General features: G+C 37.4%; 2 protein-coding genes across 3 annotated transcripts; both read left to right on the top strand.

Moving 5' to 3' along the window:
• Positions 1–490: 490 nt before the first annotated feature.
• Positions 491–7,735, top strand: LOC135619485 (uncharacterized). Of its 2 annotated transcripts, XM_065121540.1 has the most exons (6): positions 491–977; positions 1,085–1,163; positions 3,445–4,419; positions 5,679–5,933; positions 6,441–6,483; positions 7,521–7,735. In XM_065121540.1, the coding sequence occupies exons 1-6, from the start codon at positions 539–541 to the stop codon at positions 7,527–7,529; spliced, it is 1,800 nt and encodes a 599-aa protein (XP_064977612.1). In that variant the 5' UTR covers positions 491–538; the 3' UTR covers positions 7,530–7,735. The 2 variants fall into 2 exon arrangements, with proteins under 2 accessions (XP_064977612.1, XP_064977611.1); XM_065121539.1 differs by lacking the exon at positions 6,441–6,483 and having other exon boundaries at positions 492–977.
• Positions 7,736–10,043: 2,308 nt separating this feature from the next.
• Positions 10,044–17,429, top strand: LOC135619484 (bifunctional phosphatase IMPL2, chloroplastic-like). The gene is made up of 9 exons (XM_065121538.1): positions 10,044–10,518; positions 10,622–10,700; positions 10,795–10,889; positions 10,989–11,038; positions 15,530–15,654; positions 15,780–15,846; positions 15,991–16,080; positions 16,790–16,901; positions 17,151–17,429. Exons 1-9 carry the CDS (start codon positions 10,161–10,163, stop codon positions 17,219–17,221), a joined length of 1,047 nt encoding a protein of 348 aa, XP_064977610.1. The 5' UTR covers positions 10,044–10,160; the 3' UTR covers positions 17,222–17,429.
• The last annotated feature ends 1,940 nt before the right edge of the window (positions 17,430–19,369 follow it).

Here is a 19,369-nt window from a genome sequence, read left to right as displayed (position 1 = left end):
TGAATCTCGCTTCATCTCAAGATAAAGTGGTTTACGAATATGCTTTCATACCGAAATCAATTTTATCGAACGAACACAGTTTCGATTTGAATCGTCGAAAGTTTTTCGCTGCACTAATTCACCCCCCCTCTTAGTGCTCTTGATCCTAACAAAAATTGAGTCAGATATAATTTTTAAATTTTAATTTTATATAAGAGAAAACTTTTTAATTTTGTAATATAAATAAATATTTTAAGTTTTAATTAAGTGAGTCTGATATATATAATGTAAAAACTTATTTTAGATTTTTAATTTTTATTAAGTGAGTCTAGTGTATATTAGATAATAGTTAAATATAAAAAATATGTAATTTTTATTTAAATACAACCCAAGTCTCGCATGCGGGTCTGCATTCATTACGCATCAGACCACATCGGATCGGGCCGTGCTTTGTGCGCCGGTTGCAGACCGAGCTTAAACCTTGGCCTGATGACCGAGGTTTGCCGACCATAAATGACAATACAAGGACGTGAGGTTCGACTACTGGAGCGAGCGGGAAATGTCTTCGGACGTCCTCGAGAACCCTAGCCCGCGGCGGTGGCGCTTCACCTGGGAAACCCTAGCCCACATCCCGACCCTCCGCCTCTATCTCTTCCACCCGGATGTCCACCCGTCCGCCCTGTGCGGAAACCTGTCCGCTTCCCTCCGCCTCGACCAGTCCCTGCTCCTTGTCTCCTGGATCGATGACAGAAACGGAGGGGGAACGGGAGATGTCGTCTCTCTCAAGGCTCCCGTCCCCAAGGTCTTGATCGACCCGAGCTGCCCCGTGGAATGCCGGGCTATGGACGATCATATCGAGATCAAGCTGGCGTTGGTCCTCCCGGTAGATCATCCGGTCATGATGGATTTGCGCGGGGTCCTCGATTCTTATATGGGCGAGATGGGCAGACAAGAAGGTGGGCTTTCGGATCCGTTGGTTCCGCTCCCTTTGGATTTAGGTTAGTCTGGTTATCTTTTAGGTTTGTGTTCTTGTCAGTTCGCTGAGAAAGACCTTTGATACATGTGGGAATGCTCATCAATAGTACTGTTCCTCTATGCAATCCAGATATAAAGAATCTTTCTGCCGGTGGTGTACATTTCTTTTGCAAATCCTGCTCGACAAAGCTGACAAAGCAACCTCTGAGGTGAATTGTGGCCTTTTTTCCAGATTGAACCACCAACCACCATAAATGTGTTCTTAGTTGCATGAATACCAATATATGTGATGTATTAATTGTTGCAATTGCTCATTATCATGTTTGATCAGAATCTATTTAAGAGTTGTAACACAGTAAAATCCTATTTTGCGCATTATATAACCTATGCAATTATTTTTTCAGCATATATGTTCAAATTTCTTATGGAGATTTAGCTCAAGTAGTTTTTGACAATATCATAGTTGAGAACAAAACTTGAAGTTGCTAAATTGGTCTTTAATCCTTTGCCATGAGTTTGTAGAAATATTGAGTTGTTGTTGTCCTATGCTTCTTTGTTGTAATTAAACAAAGCTTTTTCTAAATGGATGATGATGTTGCTGCTACAAAACGTGTTTCTATTGGTGGTGTGATATTAACAGTTGATCTTCTAGTCTACCAGGTAACTGAAATTATGCTTATAACTGTTGCAACCTCAGATATTATATAAGGAATACTGACAGCTCTATGGTGATCATTTACAATATGATCGTTACTGCTGATGCTACCTCACTTATCTTTGTAAGCTTGTTTGGAAGCACCAAGAATAGACTAGAGATTTGTAGCATGCTATATAATTGGTTTAATTGCTTGCACTATTGGTTTATTACAGGGTTTGTTGTGCGGTGGTATACCAGTATGTGGCATACCGCGTACGCGAACCACCCTGTATTGAATGGTCCAGTTAAATTAATAAAATATTCAAAGAAATGGTGGGGCCCATGTCCAAATCAGTGTAAAAATGAAAACAAAAAGAGATTAGGGCTCGTGAATGCAAGCTCTCTTCTCACGTAAGGTATCGTTGTTGTCGTTTTGTCTTTGCTGCCATTGCCACTTCGCCATCACGTAAGGTGCCATCGCCTCATCATCGTCGCTTCGCCTCTGCTATCGTTGCTGCCTCATCGTCGTGTAAGATGCTGCGGCCTTACCATCGCCGCTTCCCCACTACTGCCACCGCTGCTGTTATCGCTTCGTCATCGCGTAAGATGGTGTTGCCTCGTTGTTGTTGTTCTTTTCCTCTTCTTTATTTTTCTTTATTCTTGCTCCACTTCTTCCACTTCTTCCCTCTTCCTTCCTCCTTCCTCCTCTGTTCCTCTACCTCTCCTTCTACTTCTCTTTCGTTTCCTTCATCACCGAGCCACTAGTACACACCGGTATACTGTGTGTCGGTACACTGGTACAGATTGGTATGCATTATTCTTGTAGTCTGCTGACACGGGTCCGGTACTTGAAAAGGAAAATCCTGGTTTGTTGTACTTAATATGAAATTTGATAAATAGAGGGACATTTGGATCTTTATCCCGGGGAATGCCCAATTAACAAGGACCATTACATCTGACCATACAGACTTGACAACTTAATTCCTGTGAAAAGATGATATACTTCATCTTCTCAATTATCCATTATGGTGCTTAGCTGAAGCTGGTCGGAGAACAATCTTTAGTTATGTCATGGTTAGATTTCAAGGATGTGCTTATGTTCATTTGCATCTAATTGACTAATCAGGACTGGGATGTTGATGCTTGTCCAAAACCTTTTGCCTTGTGTTAGATATCTATGTAGTCATGCAGCTGTAATTTTGAGAGATCTAGAAAGTTTTTTTGATTTTTTTCATAGAATTGCTTTATTCTCCTTTATTTGAGTAGGATACTCTATAAAAATAAGGGTTCATCTTACCCTTGCAATTGTGGTGTTAGCTCAGATAACGTAGAACTTCAGTTAAAAAAGAAAAAGATGAATTTTTGGAGAGAAAGGAGCTAATTGGAAGCAATGTTAGATGAATAGTTTAATGAATGGAAAGGGCGAGAAGTTAGTTTTTTTTATTGCTTTAAGTTTCCATTAACATGCATGAAGGTCTGTCTTTAGGTACAAGTTGACATTAACTCTATGTTACAATTATGAATTGAAAAGTTAGAGCCATGTTTCCTGCAGGAACTCTCTACAAATCTAGATTATTGATAAATTGATCATGAGAATGTAAAGCAGGATAACTTTGTAAGGTAGCTTTGATGTTACTTATGGAAGCTGTGCCGGTTGGAATTAGTTTACTGGAATTGCAATTTCCTTTATATTTACTGTGAACAATATTATATGTTTCTTTTTCTTCAAATTTGTTTAACTTTTCCTTGTACTTTAAAATTTTTTCCCACTAAAGTGGTTGCTGCTTGTAGCTTTTGAACCTCGTAATGTCATTCTTATCTTATAATAGTTAACATAATGGATCTTTTCACAGACACTTTGTGGAAATGCCATCAGTGAATTGGCGAGAGGTGGCAGACAATTGGTTTGGAACTTGCTGCTGTTCTTTTGGAGGTATCAGCGAGAAATTAGTACGTCAGTATGTTAACAGATACAGCTGTCATGAAGGTACATGTCTACTAGATGGTGCTTCAATAATCATATGCCAAGATGATCTAGAGGGCTATTCATTTCAGGAACTCTTAGCTGGATTTTCTGACCACAAAAATAAGGACCAAGTAGCTTGTATTGTTATAAATGATTCAGTAAAAGGGGGTAGTGGTCAAGATTTTGTTGAAGACAATGCTGATGTCGGTGTGATGCCAGGTTCTTCTAGCAAGGAAGATGTGTGTATGGATCTTGCAACAGAACTCCCTATTAGAAAGAACACTGATCTTTTATCTAGCCCAATACTTAAATCATCAGATATCTGTAACAATGTGCGACGAAGAACTGAATGTGGCTTAAAGGGATGTTCTAATCCTATTGGATCAAGCTTAGATGAGATACAAAGTCCCCAACATGCAGATTTCTTGAATCTTAACTTAGATCATTGCTGTGGGAGTTCTGGGAAGCCTCTTCCAGAGCCTTCTGATGGGTTTCCTTCGGAAGCTCATTGCAATATTTGTGATCATAAATCAAACAATTTGGTAAATTATGCTTCTGGTGGATCTATGCTCGATGTGCCAATTATGCCTGCCAAAGTCCAAGAGTCTATGACGAGTTCAGGCCTTTCAGGAAGTCAGAAGTGGCTACATAATAGTTCTCTTGGAGGTGGTTTTATTGTTAGAACATCCAACCTTTCAAATGATATAGAATGGGTTGGATTCTCATGCAAAAAATGCTTATCTATGATTGGGTGCTATCCTTCTTTTAAAAGCACAAATATCCCTGTAGATGGAGGAATCCGGCTATTTAAGTGCTACATTTCTACATCTGTTCCTGCCGGTGGACCTTGTGACATATTCAGGTCAGCTTCCTTCTGGATGCATTCTGTATCTGAAATATCTTGAATCAACATGACTGTGGGAATGGACACATTTTATAGTTACACAATGATGTAACTGCACATTAATATTTTAAATGCTTATTCAATATTCTTTTGGATATCATGTCTGGTGGAGATCTGTTTCAGCTCACATTCTATAAGGGTTCTGGGACGTGATTGTAAAGACTTACTAGATGGGATATCCTAAAATTTGTACAACTGGGAACAAGTATTTCTTACGTATCAAAAAAGTTCCAGACACCTCCCGGACCTAACAGAATCTAACCCAATAATTTTCTTCGTAGAAAATTGTACATCAGTGGTTTTTATCTTCATTTCACATGCTCTGATACAATCATACAATGCACAAAGTGTTGGCAATTTGTAGCAATATGAGATACAAAGTAAACTGTAAATCTTATTTCTCATTATAACATAAGCACAAAGCACTTGCTGAAGCTTCTGAAGATAAATTGGTTTCAAGTATCTGAAATTGCTAATGTTTTTGTAAAATTGGCATATGCAACCGAAAGTTTTAATCCTTGTGAAATGTAGAGATAATTGTTTGATATATCTGAAGAGTTGAGGTTCTATTTCTATGCATCCATTCAGGCCATTACACAATTAACATTCCTCAGTATACATAAAAGAAGCTTTGGACAAGAATATGTCTAAGTACATGTTTTTATTATCCATCGTTGTATGCTATCCATTTTTCTTCATTTGTGTTATTTGTAGATTACAGATTTAAAATGCAACCTTAAAAATTTGAGTTACCTTTTTCTTTTAACTTACACAATCAGTTTTCCAAACCTTGTATCAAGAATTATTTTGTATTCCTAGATTGATTTATGCATGTCTGCATTCACCATTATTTGGGTATTTTGGACCCATAAACTTAGTGATTTAAAGACTCCTTTTGTGAGTTCTCTAGTTTCCAAATGGATGTCAAGGATGTTATTAGACTACGAGAATTTGGCACGATTCCAATTTTTATATTGCCAAAATACTGTGTTTGTATTTGATACCAAACAACTTGGATATTAAAAACTGTTAGACTTTTATGATGCATATACTGGAACCTGTCATTGTCTGTGCGTTCATTAAGTGAACTTCTGTTACATTAAACTGTTTGCTATTTAGTAGCTTGTTCTGATTAATACTTGTGACTTGTATTGCTCTTAATTATTTTTCCCTTTAAGTGATGTGTGCTTATTTGCTGAACTATCCTTCTTGGGCAGGAATCACACATTGCAAAGAGTTCTTGCCAATGTGTTTCTTGAAGGCGCTGAAGAGGAACTTTCATACAGAATAATTGTCAGGGATTTGAAGTTGAAATCTCCAATGCTGCTGTTAGTTCTTTTAAATTCAAAAGCCTGGATCTCCAGTGGCTACTGCTCAGAAGATAGCATGGGATCACTTTCTGCAGCAGATCTGCAACCTGTTCTGAAAGTACTTTATTCGGATTGTAGTATTGCTTCCGAAGCAAATTCAAGGTATATTATTCCCTGTTCTATATTGATTGTATTGTCCTATCACCTTCATTTGTACTGATAGTAATATGTTATGAGCATGCGGATGAAATCCATAATATATTCTTATTGTTATTTGATTTACTCTATGTAGGTATTGTTTGTGTCTTTGTGATTTAAGATGAATGTTTGATTCCACTATTGAACCAGTTTCCTTTACTGCTAGGACTTCATTTATCTTGTTGTACTTTGTAGAGTTCTTGATGTCAACTAGTTGTCCGTTAATGGCAGAAGGAACTTTGAAACCAGTCCATTAGGCTGGTGACCTGTATAGTTCCCATCAATGTTATCTGGTAATCATGCCAAAACTAGCAAAAGGAAAGGGTTTTTTTGGTTGTACACAATAGTACTCCTTCAGTGAAAATAACATGCATGTACTGGATTTTAGAGGAGTCTATCAGTGTCTTAAAAAAAAAAGAAGGTTTCAGGTTCTTTTGGTCACTTAATAAGTATTCCTCTTGTATTCTTCAGGGTGAATGGGTGGTTCTGTGTTAGAGCATGGGGTGAATATCAGGTACAGAATGGAATCTGGACACTTGGGGGTACAAATTTAAGTATATATGTTAAATGAATGCTATATATTTTAATTTTGTTGTTCTAAGCAAATACAAAGCAAGTTGGTTGTCTGACATATATCAACTGAATTATGTATGAGGCAGATATGGATGTAAATATTTCATGAACCAAAGATATGACTACGAGTAGTGAAGTCAGTATTTCAAACACAAATGACATTTTTGGCTAAAGCAAATGAAAAAAAATTATGAGAAGAAAATATGCCAGACTTGGAAAAAGCCAACGTAGTGGCATCTTTTTGTAGTTTAAACTTTAACGTAGGTGAGTACTCTAACTAATCACTTTGAAATATGAATTTCCATATATACAATATGGTTAGAACTGAACCCATATTATTTGTGTCTACAAGACCTCAAATTGAAAACTTTAAATATAGACATGAATTTGTGTTCAAAACTTCAAATCACCATAATAGGCTTTCTGTTCATAGGGGTAAAATCTTTCCCAGATGCCCACGTCGGCAGGAGCCTGGTGCATTGGGGTCACCGGGTTCACACTATGAATATGAGACCTAGTTATTTTTATCTAACTATATCAGCTTGAAATGAATTTGGATTCTAGTTGACACATTTCATCCCTAGACACATTTTATTCCGAGGGACGATACAAGAAAATTTGCCATTTTAAAAATTAATATTCTGTATTACCTAATAAAATTCAAATCACAAAAACAGTCTCTATGTTCATAGGGGTAAACTCTTTCCCAGACCCCCACATTGGCAGGAGTCTTGTGCACTGGGGTCACTGGGTTCAGCCTATGAATATGAGACCTAGTTATTTTTATCCAAGTATGTTGGCTTGAAATAAATTTGGATTCTAGTTGACACATTTCATCCATAGACACATTTTATTCCTAAGGAGGATACAAGAATTTTGCCATTTTAAAAATTCATATTCTATATTACCTAATAAAATGTCTTTCCATGCTTGTAATCATGCACTTTCTTAACAAGTCTGTATATATTGCATCTGCAGAATTATTGAGGATTGGTCAACCAGAAATCATGCCGAAGAGGTGTATATGACAACATGCCTTGTGGAAGAATTAATAATGTGTCTGAAATCAGCTTTGTACAATCTGCCACCATCTTGTTCTTCTTTGCAAGGAATGTCATTATCATTCTTGGAAAGGTAACTAATGCTTGGTATTCTTGACCTCATGACTTAATGATTAAAATCCTTATTCTGTATGAGGTGATTCAGGTTACTTGAAAACTGACGGAGTCCCTCAGTTCTAACTAGTATATCATATAGGCTCAGCTATATATATTTTGACTGCATCACAACTTAGCAGTCATCACTTTGAAATGGCATCAAACCTCAGCTCCTGAAGCATGATTCTGGGAAGTTCTTGCAGGAAGATTTATCTGCATTCAATTTTTGATCTTTTTGAGGATATAATGGATGATAATGCACACCTTACAAATACCAAAATAGGTCAATATTGTGAGCCAAGTACCTCAGGAGAAGTAGCACTAGCTATCGAAAATTCTGACCGTCGTAGGTTCTTACAGGTTGGAGAGAGGGATCAAACGAGGATGACTGGTTGAACCATTTCATTTGTACTTGAAGCCTGATTGATGCAAAGGGGCTTCATTGTTTTCCTCAAGCAGTTGTTGAAATGCGTGTAAAAGACAATGAGCTGGGATACAAGGGAGCTTCAGAATACTTTGGAATAATAGAATGGTGGGGGCAAAAGCTCTTACAGGTTGTAGAAAAAGATCAAACAAAGGTGACTGGCTACTGTTTCATTTGTCTAAAGCCTGATGAGTCATAAACCTCTTTGTTTTCCTGGGGCACTCTGTGAAATGACTGCCAAACACAATGAGCCAAAAAAAAAAAACATGAGAATAGTCTGGAAGATTGAATAGTGGTGCTGCTGATTAAGAGAAACCTGCATTTTCCAGTGGTGAGTGCAAGGAGGATATAAAAGTACAATTATACATGAGCAAATATTTTGCTTTTGTTTTGGAGGAAAGACTTTCAGCTTAGTGATTAGGAAGCAGAAGTTGGTATTCAGAGTGATTATGAAGAGGTGACCACTAAAAAGCTAGATGATTTAGCCAGCATTTAGGGAAAAAAGAGTTTGTCACACAGCTTAGATGAAAAATAACTCTTCTACCAACTACACCCTGTATCACGAGCTTTAGCACAGTGGTAAATAGATATCTGACCAACTACAGTCGTAATTGTTCGAAAATAGACTCACTCAGTGTTAGGCAGAGGGAAGATGCATATAATAGAGGTGATTGTTGAGAATCCATGGAAAAAATATGACCACAGATGAGGTCTACATTAAGATCAAGGTCATTAACACAGTTACATGATATGGAACTCACTTATAACACAGGTCTACAATTACCCCTGGAGAAGGGTTAAAGGACTCTTGTCTGAAATGGAACTCACTTATAATTATTAGTAAATCAGATGAGGTGAAAGAATAAAGCTTCTAATAAATTAGGCGCAGAACCTTATGAAACCAGTACTTGGTAAGGGAAGCACTTAACAAGAGATATCATTAGGCACTAAACACAAGCACAAGCAATGAATTTCTGATTTTCTCTGTGCCTATTCACATTCTCCAATACTGAAGATCATTGCATTTTCAGACTCACATTTTTGCCTCGTCGAGCTCAGCGTGGTTTGAATTTGCCTTGTTATATTGACTTATGGAATGTGTAAAAGGGAAAGCTATGGCAACAATAAATAGAAATGGCATTCAAGCCTCAGGCCTTGCATGTCTTGGGTTCTCTTATACAGATCATTCTTTTGGTAAAAAAATAAAAATATATGATAATGGAGTTACCCTTTAGTAGTTTCCTTGAATTCTTTTTTTGTTTTGGTTTACACTTCATCTTTGCCTCCTATCTAATGATCGCAGAACAACTTGTGGGTAAATGATGTTTTCAATTTGGATAGATATGTCCATCTCGGTGAAGGTGAACATGTGGTTCAAAATTGTGTTCAATATGTTGGTTCAGGTAGAGGTAAGTAATGAATTGCTTCTGCTTGCCAGATGAGGTGCCGCTGGAAGTGTCGAGCGCCTTTGCTAGATTAGAAACTTGATTTAACCTCGTGCTTTTACTGTCTAGAGTACCAGGAGAAACTTCTTCAACTTTGCTAGATTTAACTTTTTCGGACTAGGAAAAGGCATAACAGTATATAAAGCTCAGTCAACTTGACATGACATTGAAGTCTTCAATGACCTCAACAGGCACTTTGTTAGCTGGTGGAACGATCTTTAGCGATCTTTAGCCTATTATCAGCAAAATTATGTCTTTGCTTTTGTAAATATATCTAAGTGCCCTAACTAAATATATCTAAGTGCCCTAACTACAAAATATCTTTGTTAATATTTATCATTAATCATATGATAGAATCCATAGTGTTGCTAAGTTTTTGTTTTGTTTTTTATTCTGTTGGTATATTATTATTATCATTATCATTATCATTATCATTATCAGCCCTCCCCAGTTCGACGAAAAATAGCCTGAATTGCCTGTTTCCATTCACGGGCAGCCATTGCTCTCCACGTCCGTCTCCATTTGTTGGTTGTGGCCGTCACTTTTCACTCTCGGTCTCTCCCTCTCCTCTCTTTAAACCCCACTGCGATCGATGCTGCCCTCTCAAACCCACCGCTCGCTCGCCGCCCGACCCCAGCCCTCCCTCGTCTTCTCCTCCTCTTCCCATATCCGTCTCCGCTCTCCTTGCCTTAACCTTAACTCTTCCCCTCTCCCCTTCCCTTCCCTCCACATTTATTCCGGTTCCTTCCTGAGGCCTGCATCCGTGCAGAAGAGAAGCCCGATCGCTGCTTCTTGTTCCATCCCAAGAACAGATCCGGCGAAGCGGATGTCGGTGACGGCGGAAATGGAGCGGTTCGCGGAGGTGGCCAACACGGTCGCCGACGCCGCAGGCGAGGTGCTGCGCAAGTACTTCCGCCAGAACTTCGAGATCATCGACAAGGAGGATCTCAGTACGTGCGTCCACCGTCTCCTAAGATTACTGATTTCGTATTACTTTTCATTTTCTTTCTCACCTGTTTTGGTTGTTCGTTGTAAACGAATGGTTCTTCGTAGGCCCGGTGACGATTGCCGATAGGGAAGCGGAGGAGTCCATGGTTTCGATCATATCGGAGAGTTTTCCTTTGCATGCTGTGTAAGATTAGTTAGTCGCCTCTTTTCTTGGGTGTTGTTTAGCTTCGGTTGAGGGGGAAAAGGAGTTTCTTGATGTGGGCAATGTTTTGGTGTAGTTATGGCGAGGAGAATGGTTGGAGGTGTAAGGAGAAGTCTGCTGATTATGTTTGGGTTCTGGACCCAATTGATGGCACAAAAAGCTTCATTACGGGTGATTTCTTTGATCTTGAATAGTAAATCTTCAATTCAAGAAATATGAGAGAACTTGAGAGTGTTTGAGCTGATGCGTCTGTGTTGGTATGATTTGCAGGGAAACCTTTGTTTGGTACTCTTATTGCCGTTTTGCACAAAGGGAAACCAGTATGACTGATACATGCATCATAAGTTATTTGTTTGTTTTAATAGACTAGGTTCCATTTTACAATGTATTGATAGGCTATATTATGTGCTCATATGTTATTAAAATGGTGAAAACTTCTTTCAGTATACTGAACCAAAAGAGAGGTGAATTGAATATTTTATTTTATTTCCTTTTTCTAGTTATTATAACTTTCGCATACATAGATAAGGTCCTGAAATATCATTGTACTCCTGCTTGCTCAAACAATCTATTTAAGTCCACCAACCAAGCTAATTTCAGTAACAGATGGTTGGGTCAAATAATTTAGTGAGCATCTAGTCTGTTACATTTCAACTTTTTCTTGTAAGTCCATACCAATTAAGTTGTATGACCTATGGGTTATTGAGAAGGTTGATATTTCTGCAGCTTTTCAATTAGAACATATCCTTTTGGAAATTATATGCTGATAGTTGAGTTAGTGCTCAATAAGTAGCGGATTGTGTGAGTTTATTGTAATGGGCTATGAACAGAAAGTGACCAAAACTGAACAGATTTAGGGTTATCATGCTATTTTCCTGTCAGTAGAAAAGCAATGTCTGTTGTTCAAATAGACAAAAGAGAATAATGTACATGATGGAGAAGATAAATGAGCGGGCATTAAGCAACAGACACTGTCAGAGAGTGGAGAAGATAAGAAGTGGTCTTTTGCCAAATTGTACTAAATAACACTTTGTCTGTAAGATAACAGGAAACAAAAAAAGTATACTATACATTGTTTTTTATTTTTAAAGTATGGAATTTCATTGAAAATTAGAGAACTTAGTTGGAGGGTTGGATGATCTACAAGCAATGTCCACTTTACAAAAAGTGGAGAACTCAGAGGTTCTCCCAAAAAGCGAGCTGGTGAGCTTTGCAATTGACAGCTCTAGGGATATAGGAAAAACATGAAACTTGCAGACGGTTTAAAAAAAGCTTAACATCATATATAATTTCACAAAGAAACCAAGGGGTTTCTTGTGAGTGAGCATTAGTTTAGACTTTAGACCCATAGGTGGTTCCATTGTTGGGCTTCCTCATGTTTTAGAGCTTCAAAAAAGGGCATAGCCTCAGCTATTGTTGAGTTGTGTTCCTTGCAGGAAGAGCATCCTACAACAATAGTTCCAGTGAGAGGGGAAATGAAGATGAAGCCATACTTGCAAGAGAATCGGGAGAGGTGAAAGAACCATCACAATATAAAATGTAGTCAAAATTTCCTTCCCTAGTGGATTCATAGAGATCATAGTTCTACTCCCCTTGAGATCAGGATCATCCAAAAGGTAATAGCGAAAGGGCATTCAAGGAATCTGTGCATGGATGAGTCAACATGGAGCAGTGGAGATTACATACAAAACAACTATCTAATTTGTGATGGTAAAGATAAGCAAATAAATTAAATGTTGGAAGATGATTCCAGGATAATTTGAAAAGAAAAAGTTTGACCTTTGGTGAAATAGAAAGTTATTATGTTGCTTTCCAGCCCTATCAAACCTCAACCCTATAGTCTGATTTTATATACTGATAGGCACCGCTGGTAGAGAGAGAGCCCAAATGATTGGTCTTCTAAATCCATATGTCCTCATCGGGGCACCTAAGAATATGAATTTTAAGAATCATTTCAAACAAGGAGGAATGAAAAAGACGCTCGAGGACAGAAACATATTAAGAGTTAGCAATCAGAAACTTGAAAACAACACAAAAATTAGAGATTTCCCCCACATTAATCAAGGTAGGTCAGAAACTATGATGAATGTTATCAATCCATAAATCATTCCAAATGTTGGTATTAGTACCATTGCTAATCATCTTCCTAAATCCTCCTTTAATACTCTTGGTAAGATTGTTGATATTGCACCTAGACCAAGAAAGATTATTAGAAGGGTTAATCCAAGGGTGAAGATCCCCATATTTAGCTTTAAGGATGCCAACCTAGAGAGAATCAAACTTATTAAGGATCGACAGAATCCACTTGGCATAAATTGACTCCTTGATTGTAACAAGATCACGTAAACCTAGACCCTCGTAGTATTTGTGTTTAGAAATGGTGTCCCAACTAATAATCATCATATGAGAAGTGGAGGAGTTCGTATTTCAGAAAAAAAATTCCTAGTAACGCGGGTCATATGGTTAAATATGGAATCTGATATGTTGTAATTGAGGAGATGAGTCAAAATAGAGTTAAATACAGAGGTAATAAAAACCATCCACCTAGCCTGAGAAATAAGACCCTTATACCATCCTTGGACATGGGAGAGGGTCTTATCCATAGAGATATTTTGATAGTTTTGTGGGAGGTGACCAAGAGAAAGGAAGGAGCCAAGGTATTTCATAAGCCAACGCCTTGCCCTAATACCCAAAGAGTTACAAGTAGAGTATTTGGAGGTAAGGGACACATGCTTAGAGAAGTAAATGTTATATTTGTGCAAAGTGACTTTCAGACTAATAAGATTTTGGAAGATAGAGGGCCTTAAGGATGTTGACACAAGATTGTGAATTAGCACAAAAAGCTAAAAGTAGGTTGCCAACAAACACTAAATATGACAAATGCACCCTCTTGAGATTAAAAGGAGTAATAAGCTTTTGAGCTCCAAAAGATGTGATTAAAGAGAAGAGGATCTGTTGTGCGAAAATAAAAAGACAAGGGGAAAGGGGGTCCCTTTGTAAATAGGGGGAAGTTAGTAAGGAGTGCTTTGTGAATAGCTTCTTAGGAGAGGGGGTCAAATTCCTTTCTTATATCTAGCTTCAGGAGGATAAGAGGAGATTGACCTTTGGATTTTAGAAAGTGTATGAACTAGTTTGTCGACTATAAGGATGTTATTATGAATAGTCCTTAACAACAACAACAAAGTCGTAAGTCTCAACTATTTGGGGTCGGCTACATGGATCCTTTGTCGCTATTGAGATCTGTAAAAAGTCATATGTTTAGTTAAGTTCAGAGTGCTTAAATCTTTGTTTATAGTTTCTATTAAAGTCTCTTTAGGTCTTCCTCTATCTTTTTTCGTATCATTAACATTAATTATTTCATCTCTTCTGATTATTGTATGTAGAGATCTCTTCAGCATATGCTCATACTATCTTAAATGATTTTCTCTCATCTTATCTTATATCGAATCAATACCTAGTTGTTCACGGATAAAAATATTTTTTATCCTATATTTGATTAGTAACTCCACGTATCCATTTCAACATTCTTATCTCGACAACATAAACTTTTTGTATTTTTTTTTCTTAACTACCTAACACTCAGACCCATAAAGCATTATTGGTCTCATAATTGTTTTATAAATTTTTTTTTATTTCAAAGATATTCGATAATCACACAAGACTGTTACCCCTCATCATTTTAACCATCTTGCTTTTATTCTATGAATAATATCTTTATCGATCTCTCAATCTTATTGAATAATTGATCCAAATTGTGAATAGTCCTACCTTAGACAAAAGCAGATTGCTCAAGACTGATAAGATTTTGAAGGAAGTTTTGATCCGGTTGGCAAGAACCTTAGATAGGAGTTTATAAACCACATCACAAAGAGCAATGGGTCTAAAGTCTTTGACCACTTGGAGGCTATAGGTCTAAGGTCCTTGACCACGTAGGGGTTGTCTTTCTTAGGAATAAAGACAAAAAGAGTTTTTCCTCAACTGGGGGAGATGCCTGGAGGTGTGGAAAGCAGATAAGGAATGGGATACTTGAGAACATCCTAGAAATGTCGATGTAATTCGACATTGAAGCAGTTGTGGCCAGGATTCTTTCCAAAACCCATTTGCAGATGTGTGAAATCTCGGTGGAGACTTAAAGAGGTAAAAGAAGGTAGCTGAGTTAGGTTTGGGCATAAAGACTTATGTTAAATAAATTACCTATATTGTTATATTTGTTGAATATATTATTACTAAAGAGAGGGAACAATGATAGTTTTATCTTCAACTGTATGCATACAGAAACCAATTTCTGCAAATTATTCTTGAAGGTTTTGTTCCACATCATTCTAATCTTTTAAATTCTTTGAAAGTATCTAATCATTTCGTGGTACAAGTGTCAGAGTCTAGTAAGTCAACAACTGACTTTAACTTTAAGGAGCTATGTAAAGAATTGTAAAATTTGAAGTGCCCTGATTGGTAGTTGCAATTTTTGAAGAGGTGAATAGGATATATGCAGGGATATATCAGCAAATTTTCATTTATTTATTAAACAATTTACTCGAATAAGTCCCATTTCTCGTTGGCTGCTTGAGAAACACCTTATAAATGTGGCTTTAATACAATGTCTATTTTACTTGTAAGCAAATCAACATATCTCTGTTGTATGCCAATGCATTTCTATATAATTTCTATACAGACTTTTCTCACATTTATATTATCAAGTTTGTGACGAATGAACATGGAATAACTTATATTTGTTGTTATTACGTACTTATTGTAGGTCTCTGTTTTGTTTCCACACACTGAATTACTTTTCATCTTTATTTTTCATTCAGATTATTGGCATCATTGATCAACCTGTCTTAAGAGAAAGATGGGTTGGGATTGATGGGAGAACAACAACAATGAATGGACGGGAAGTTTCAACACGTGATTGTAACAAACTTTCACAAGCTTACTTGTATGGGTTCTTTTCTTTGATAGAATATTAGTTGAATCACAGTGATTTTACATTCAGTTGTGTGAAATTTATGGGTTTTCTACCTTGATATGAAAATATTGTCATTATATTATTTCTTTTCTCAGGTATACAACAAGTCCACATCTCTTTAGTGGCGATGCTGAAAAAGCTTTCTGTCGTGTAAGAGATAAGGTGAGCAATGCGAATTGGTCATGTACTGTATTTTTTGCTTGATTTTTCAGTGGATAAGAAAAATATTAAATGTGTCAAAGTCCATGTGACGCACACTTATTGATACTTGCTCATTTCCTCTTTGTTTATATATTTTAATTCTAGGTCAAAGTTCCACTGTATGGTTGCGATTGTTATGCTTATGCTCTTCTGGCTTCTGGATATGTTGATCTTGTAATTGAGTCTGGGCTAAAGGTGAGATATCTATTCCGAATAACTCTCTTAGGATGACCTTAATATCAGTTCAGCTTTTTCCACTGGGTAGTCTATTTGCTTCAATATTTAATAGTGCACAACCTTGGTTTACTGTTTCCATTTATACTGCTAGGCCCATTTTTTTCTTGGGTATTCAAGATTCGACTTGTCATATACTCATCAGTCATAAGCCATTATGGTAATACCGTCTTGGTGTCCCAAGTCATGCTTAATCGAAGTTATGTCACAATCTAAAACAATAGACTTAACTGGCTTAGAACATTGGTGGAACTTTACCACATGGTTTGAAATGGTTAAGCTCAGTATTACCAGATCTATCTAGTCCTAGAAACCAACTCAACCCATCAGCCACTTTTAATGTAGTACCGATTGGGGTACTACAAGCTTGGTCCTCTTTTGGACTTGAGGTCTCTGTCAATCCTGATGTGATCAATGTGGACTAGTAATCATGACATAGTGAAGCAGAATCTCGTTACCCCTATCTGGATGACAGGATGGATTCTGTATTCCAACTTGAACTCCTGAAACAAATGGAGTGTTTTCATTCTATAACATTGTGGAATTGGGGTTCATAACTTCCAGTCACATTAGCATTTGAAAGTAAATGAAAACATATATATCTAATGTCATTTTCAAGAATATATCTTTCAACTGCCTGTTGCTCATGTAAAATCTTACTGCTTGACAGCCCTATGACTTTCTCTCGTTGGTACCTGTAATAGAAGGTGCTGGGGGATCAATAACTGATTGGAAAGGACATATGCTTTACTGGAAGGTCTCCCCCGAGTCACGTCCAACAAGTATGGCTCTTTTGCTGTTGTGCTGTTTCATCTCGTTCCTGTGACACGATTGTGTATTTTATTCTTGTTTGTGGTGAACCCATAACTTTTCTGATACAATTACTAGTCTTGGTACCTTCCATCCAAGCAATTCAAATCCAAGTAGTGTGTTTAGGGAACTAGAACTTTTCATATTCTTATGCATCTCTGACATTTTCAGCTTGTTTTGTTTCCAATTAATAAACAAATGATGCTGTAACTTCATTTCAGGTTTTAACGTTGTAGCAGCAGGGGACCCTAAGGTCCACAGACAGGCTTTGGAAGAGCTACACTGGCAGTAAGGCTCATGGCTGCTAAATCTGAAGAATTGTTTATTGGCTTAGGACATACTTAAGTCATTTGAAAGGTATTTAGGATAAAGGGCAATCGGGATCAGTATGGAGATCGCATTTGTTACTTGCTATGCTTATGGTAACAAATTCTTTGAACTCTGTTTGCTACATCCGACTGTGTTACAGCTTATGCAAATAAAGTGGAAGCAATTTTTGAGGGAGCCGTAGTAACATACGGTCAACTAACCCATGGAAACATTATAAATGACTTCATTTGTACTTATCTTCGTTCTTCTTTCCTCTCTTTTACTACTATTTAAGATTCCTTTTCTTCTTCATCCTCTTCTTTCTATTGTTCCTCTTTTTCCTCTTGTTTTTCTTCCTCATCTTTTTCTTCTACTCATTCTCTGTTTTTCATATTTCTTCTCCACTTTATCATCTTCTTAATCTTTTTCATTTTATTCTTACTCTTCTTTTTCGTATTCTTCTTACTTTTCTCACTTTCTACCTTTATTCGTCTTCTTTCTCTGAGCTGTCGTAGTTGATCTAATAGTTCGATTTGCACTTGCAAATCCAAATGCAATGTTTTGTAAATGTGTTTGTTCGTCGTCTGTAAACCCAAATGCAATGTTTTGCTTGCGGTACTGCCTACGGCTAAATCATGTCTGCGTGAGGCTTTGCAAAAGCTGGCTGCAAGTTGTAATGTTAAATGCAATAGTCTCGTTAAACCTATCTTTATATAATTGACACTATATAAAATATCTTTATTTTGAACTTACTGGGCTGAAATCGAGCTCCTAAGTTGCTTATGGATTTTTTGATCAATAAGTACAAAATCAAAATTGATTTATGGGGTTTTTGTCAAATGCATATCTTATAGAAATGGAGGACCTAAGATGTGAGATAAAAATGCTCTAAAATGACATATAAGGCCTTGGGACTTGGGCCAAAGTTAGTGATCCCACTTACTCTTGAGAAAAGTTGGCACCAACTTGAGAAGATCTCTATCAAGTTACCATGCAAGTCTGACCGAGACCCTAGGGGGCTCGGACATCCCTTAAACTTGGAATATTCAACATCTTCAAAAGTATTACCCATGAAGAAAAACCCAATTCAATAATATAGTAACTTACATGCTTTGTAAATAAAATAAAACTGGTTTTCATAAAAAAAAAAAAAAAGCTTCTATATTATGCTCATTAGTTCGTTACATTAAAAAGATCCATCGATTAAAGAGGAAAAAAAAAAAAAAAAGGAGCCTAAAGGCCAAGCCTAATCTCAATACTTAGTCAATCTTGACCTCAACCATGTCATCATCCTCTGACGTGACGACGGCGAAGGGGAGAGATTGGAAGAAAGAGGTTGGATTAGCTTGATTCCTATTGCAGCAATAGCTATGACCCCCAATGCATAAATCTCGACGTCAGCGACATTGGTGGGCTGGGCGGCATCCTCGACCTCAATAGGTGCGATAGTAGGAGGATCCACCAGAGCTCCTTTGGCCCCTTTTAACAGCTTTGTCACCTTCAAGGTTTGGAGGAACGCCCTCGGGATTAGCTACCTCGGTGCCCTCCTCGAGAAGCTATCCCTCAACTTCCCTTATGGTCACTTATATTCCTTATGGTCATCGAGTCCGTTGGATTCAATGAAGACAAACTCCTCGTTAGTGGGCCACTTGCTATTGAAGCTTTATAAGAGCTTGAGCCCAAGGTGGTCATAAAACGTTTGAGATATCACAAGCTGATACCTAAAGTGCCAGACATTAAATGAGACTTCGGGTTAGACCCTTCTCAAACCTTTTAGATACCTTATATTTGGTGACCCTTATTGCCTCGTACTCTAACTTTCGCTCTTCTTCGATCCTAAGTTGCCCCATCACCCACTCCACTGCTTGCTACATGATAACAGAGAGATTTTCTCTGGTAAAAGAGAGATATTCTCAACTGCATAGCAGATGAGATTTCCTCAACTGCATGAGGAAATCTCTCTGCTCGGTTAAAGAAATGATGATGACATATGGAAGATCTACCTCTGATGCTCCCATTACTGTTCCCACAGGGAACCATAGTATCTTTCCACATACAAACCTTATCTCCATAAATGCAGCAACCCTCATCCCCTTCAAATTATCCAACGGTGGTAACTATGCATCATGGC

Source organism: Musa acuminata, chromosome BXJ2-8, assembly GCF_036884655.1.
Source record: "Musa acuminata AAA Group cultivar baxijiao chromosome BXJ2-8, Cavendish_Baxijiao_AAA, whole genome shotgun sequence".
In the NCBI taxonomy this organism is placed as follows: domain Eukaryota; kingdom Viridiplantae; phylum Streptophyta; class Magnoliopsida; order Zingiberales; family Musaceae; genus Musa; species Musa acuminata.
Note: the sequence above shows the minus strand (reverse complement) of the source record. Positions and strands in the feature narration are given on the sequence as shown.

Bases quoted from the DNA above. Each gene is read 5' to 3' on its own strand.
- LOC135619485 (XM_065121539.1), top strand. From the start codon at position 539: ATGTCTTCGGACGTCCTCGAGAACCCTAGCCCGCGGCGGTGGCGCTTC. The intron at 978-1,084 runs GTTAGTCTGGTT...TATGCAATCCAG, and splicing joins TCCGCTCCCTTTGGATTTAG to ATATAAAGAATCTTTCTGCC. The intron at 5,934-7,520 runs GTATATTATTCC...TTGCATCTGCAG, and splicing joins GCTTCCGAAGCAAATTCAAG to AATTATTGAGGATTGGTCAA.
- LOC135619484 (XM_065121538.1), top strand. From the start codon at position 10,161: ATGCTGCCCTCTCAAACCCACCGCTCGCTCGCCGCCCGACCCCAGCCC. The intron at 10,701-10,794 runs GTAAGATTAGTT...GTTTTGGTGTAG, and splicing joins AGTTTTCCTTTGCATGCTGT to TTATGGCGAGGAGAATGGTT. The intron at 11,039-15,529 runs GTATGACTGATA...TTTTTCATTCAG, and splicing joins TTTTGCACAAAGGGAAACCA to ATTATTGGCATCATTGATCA.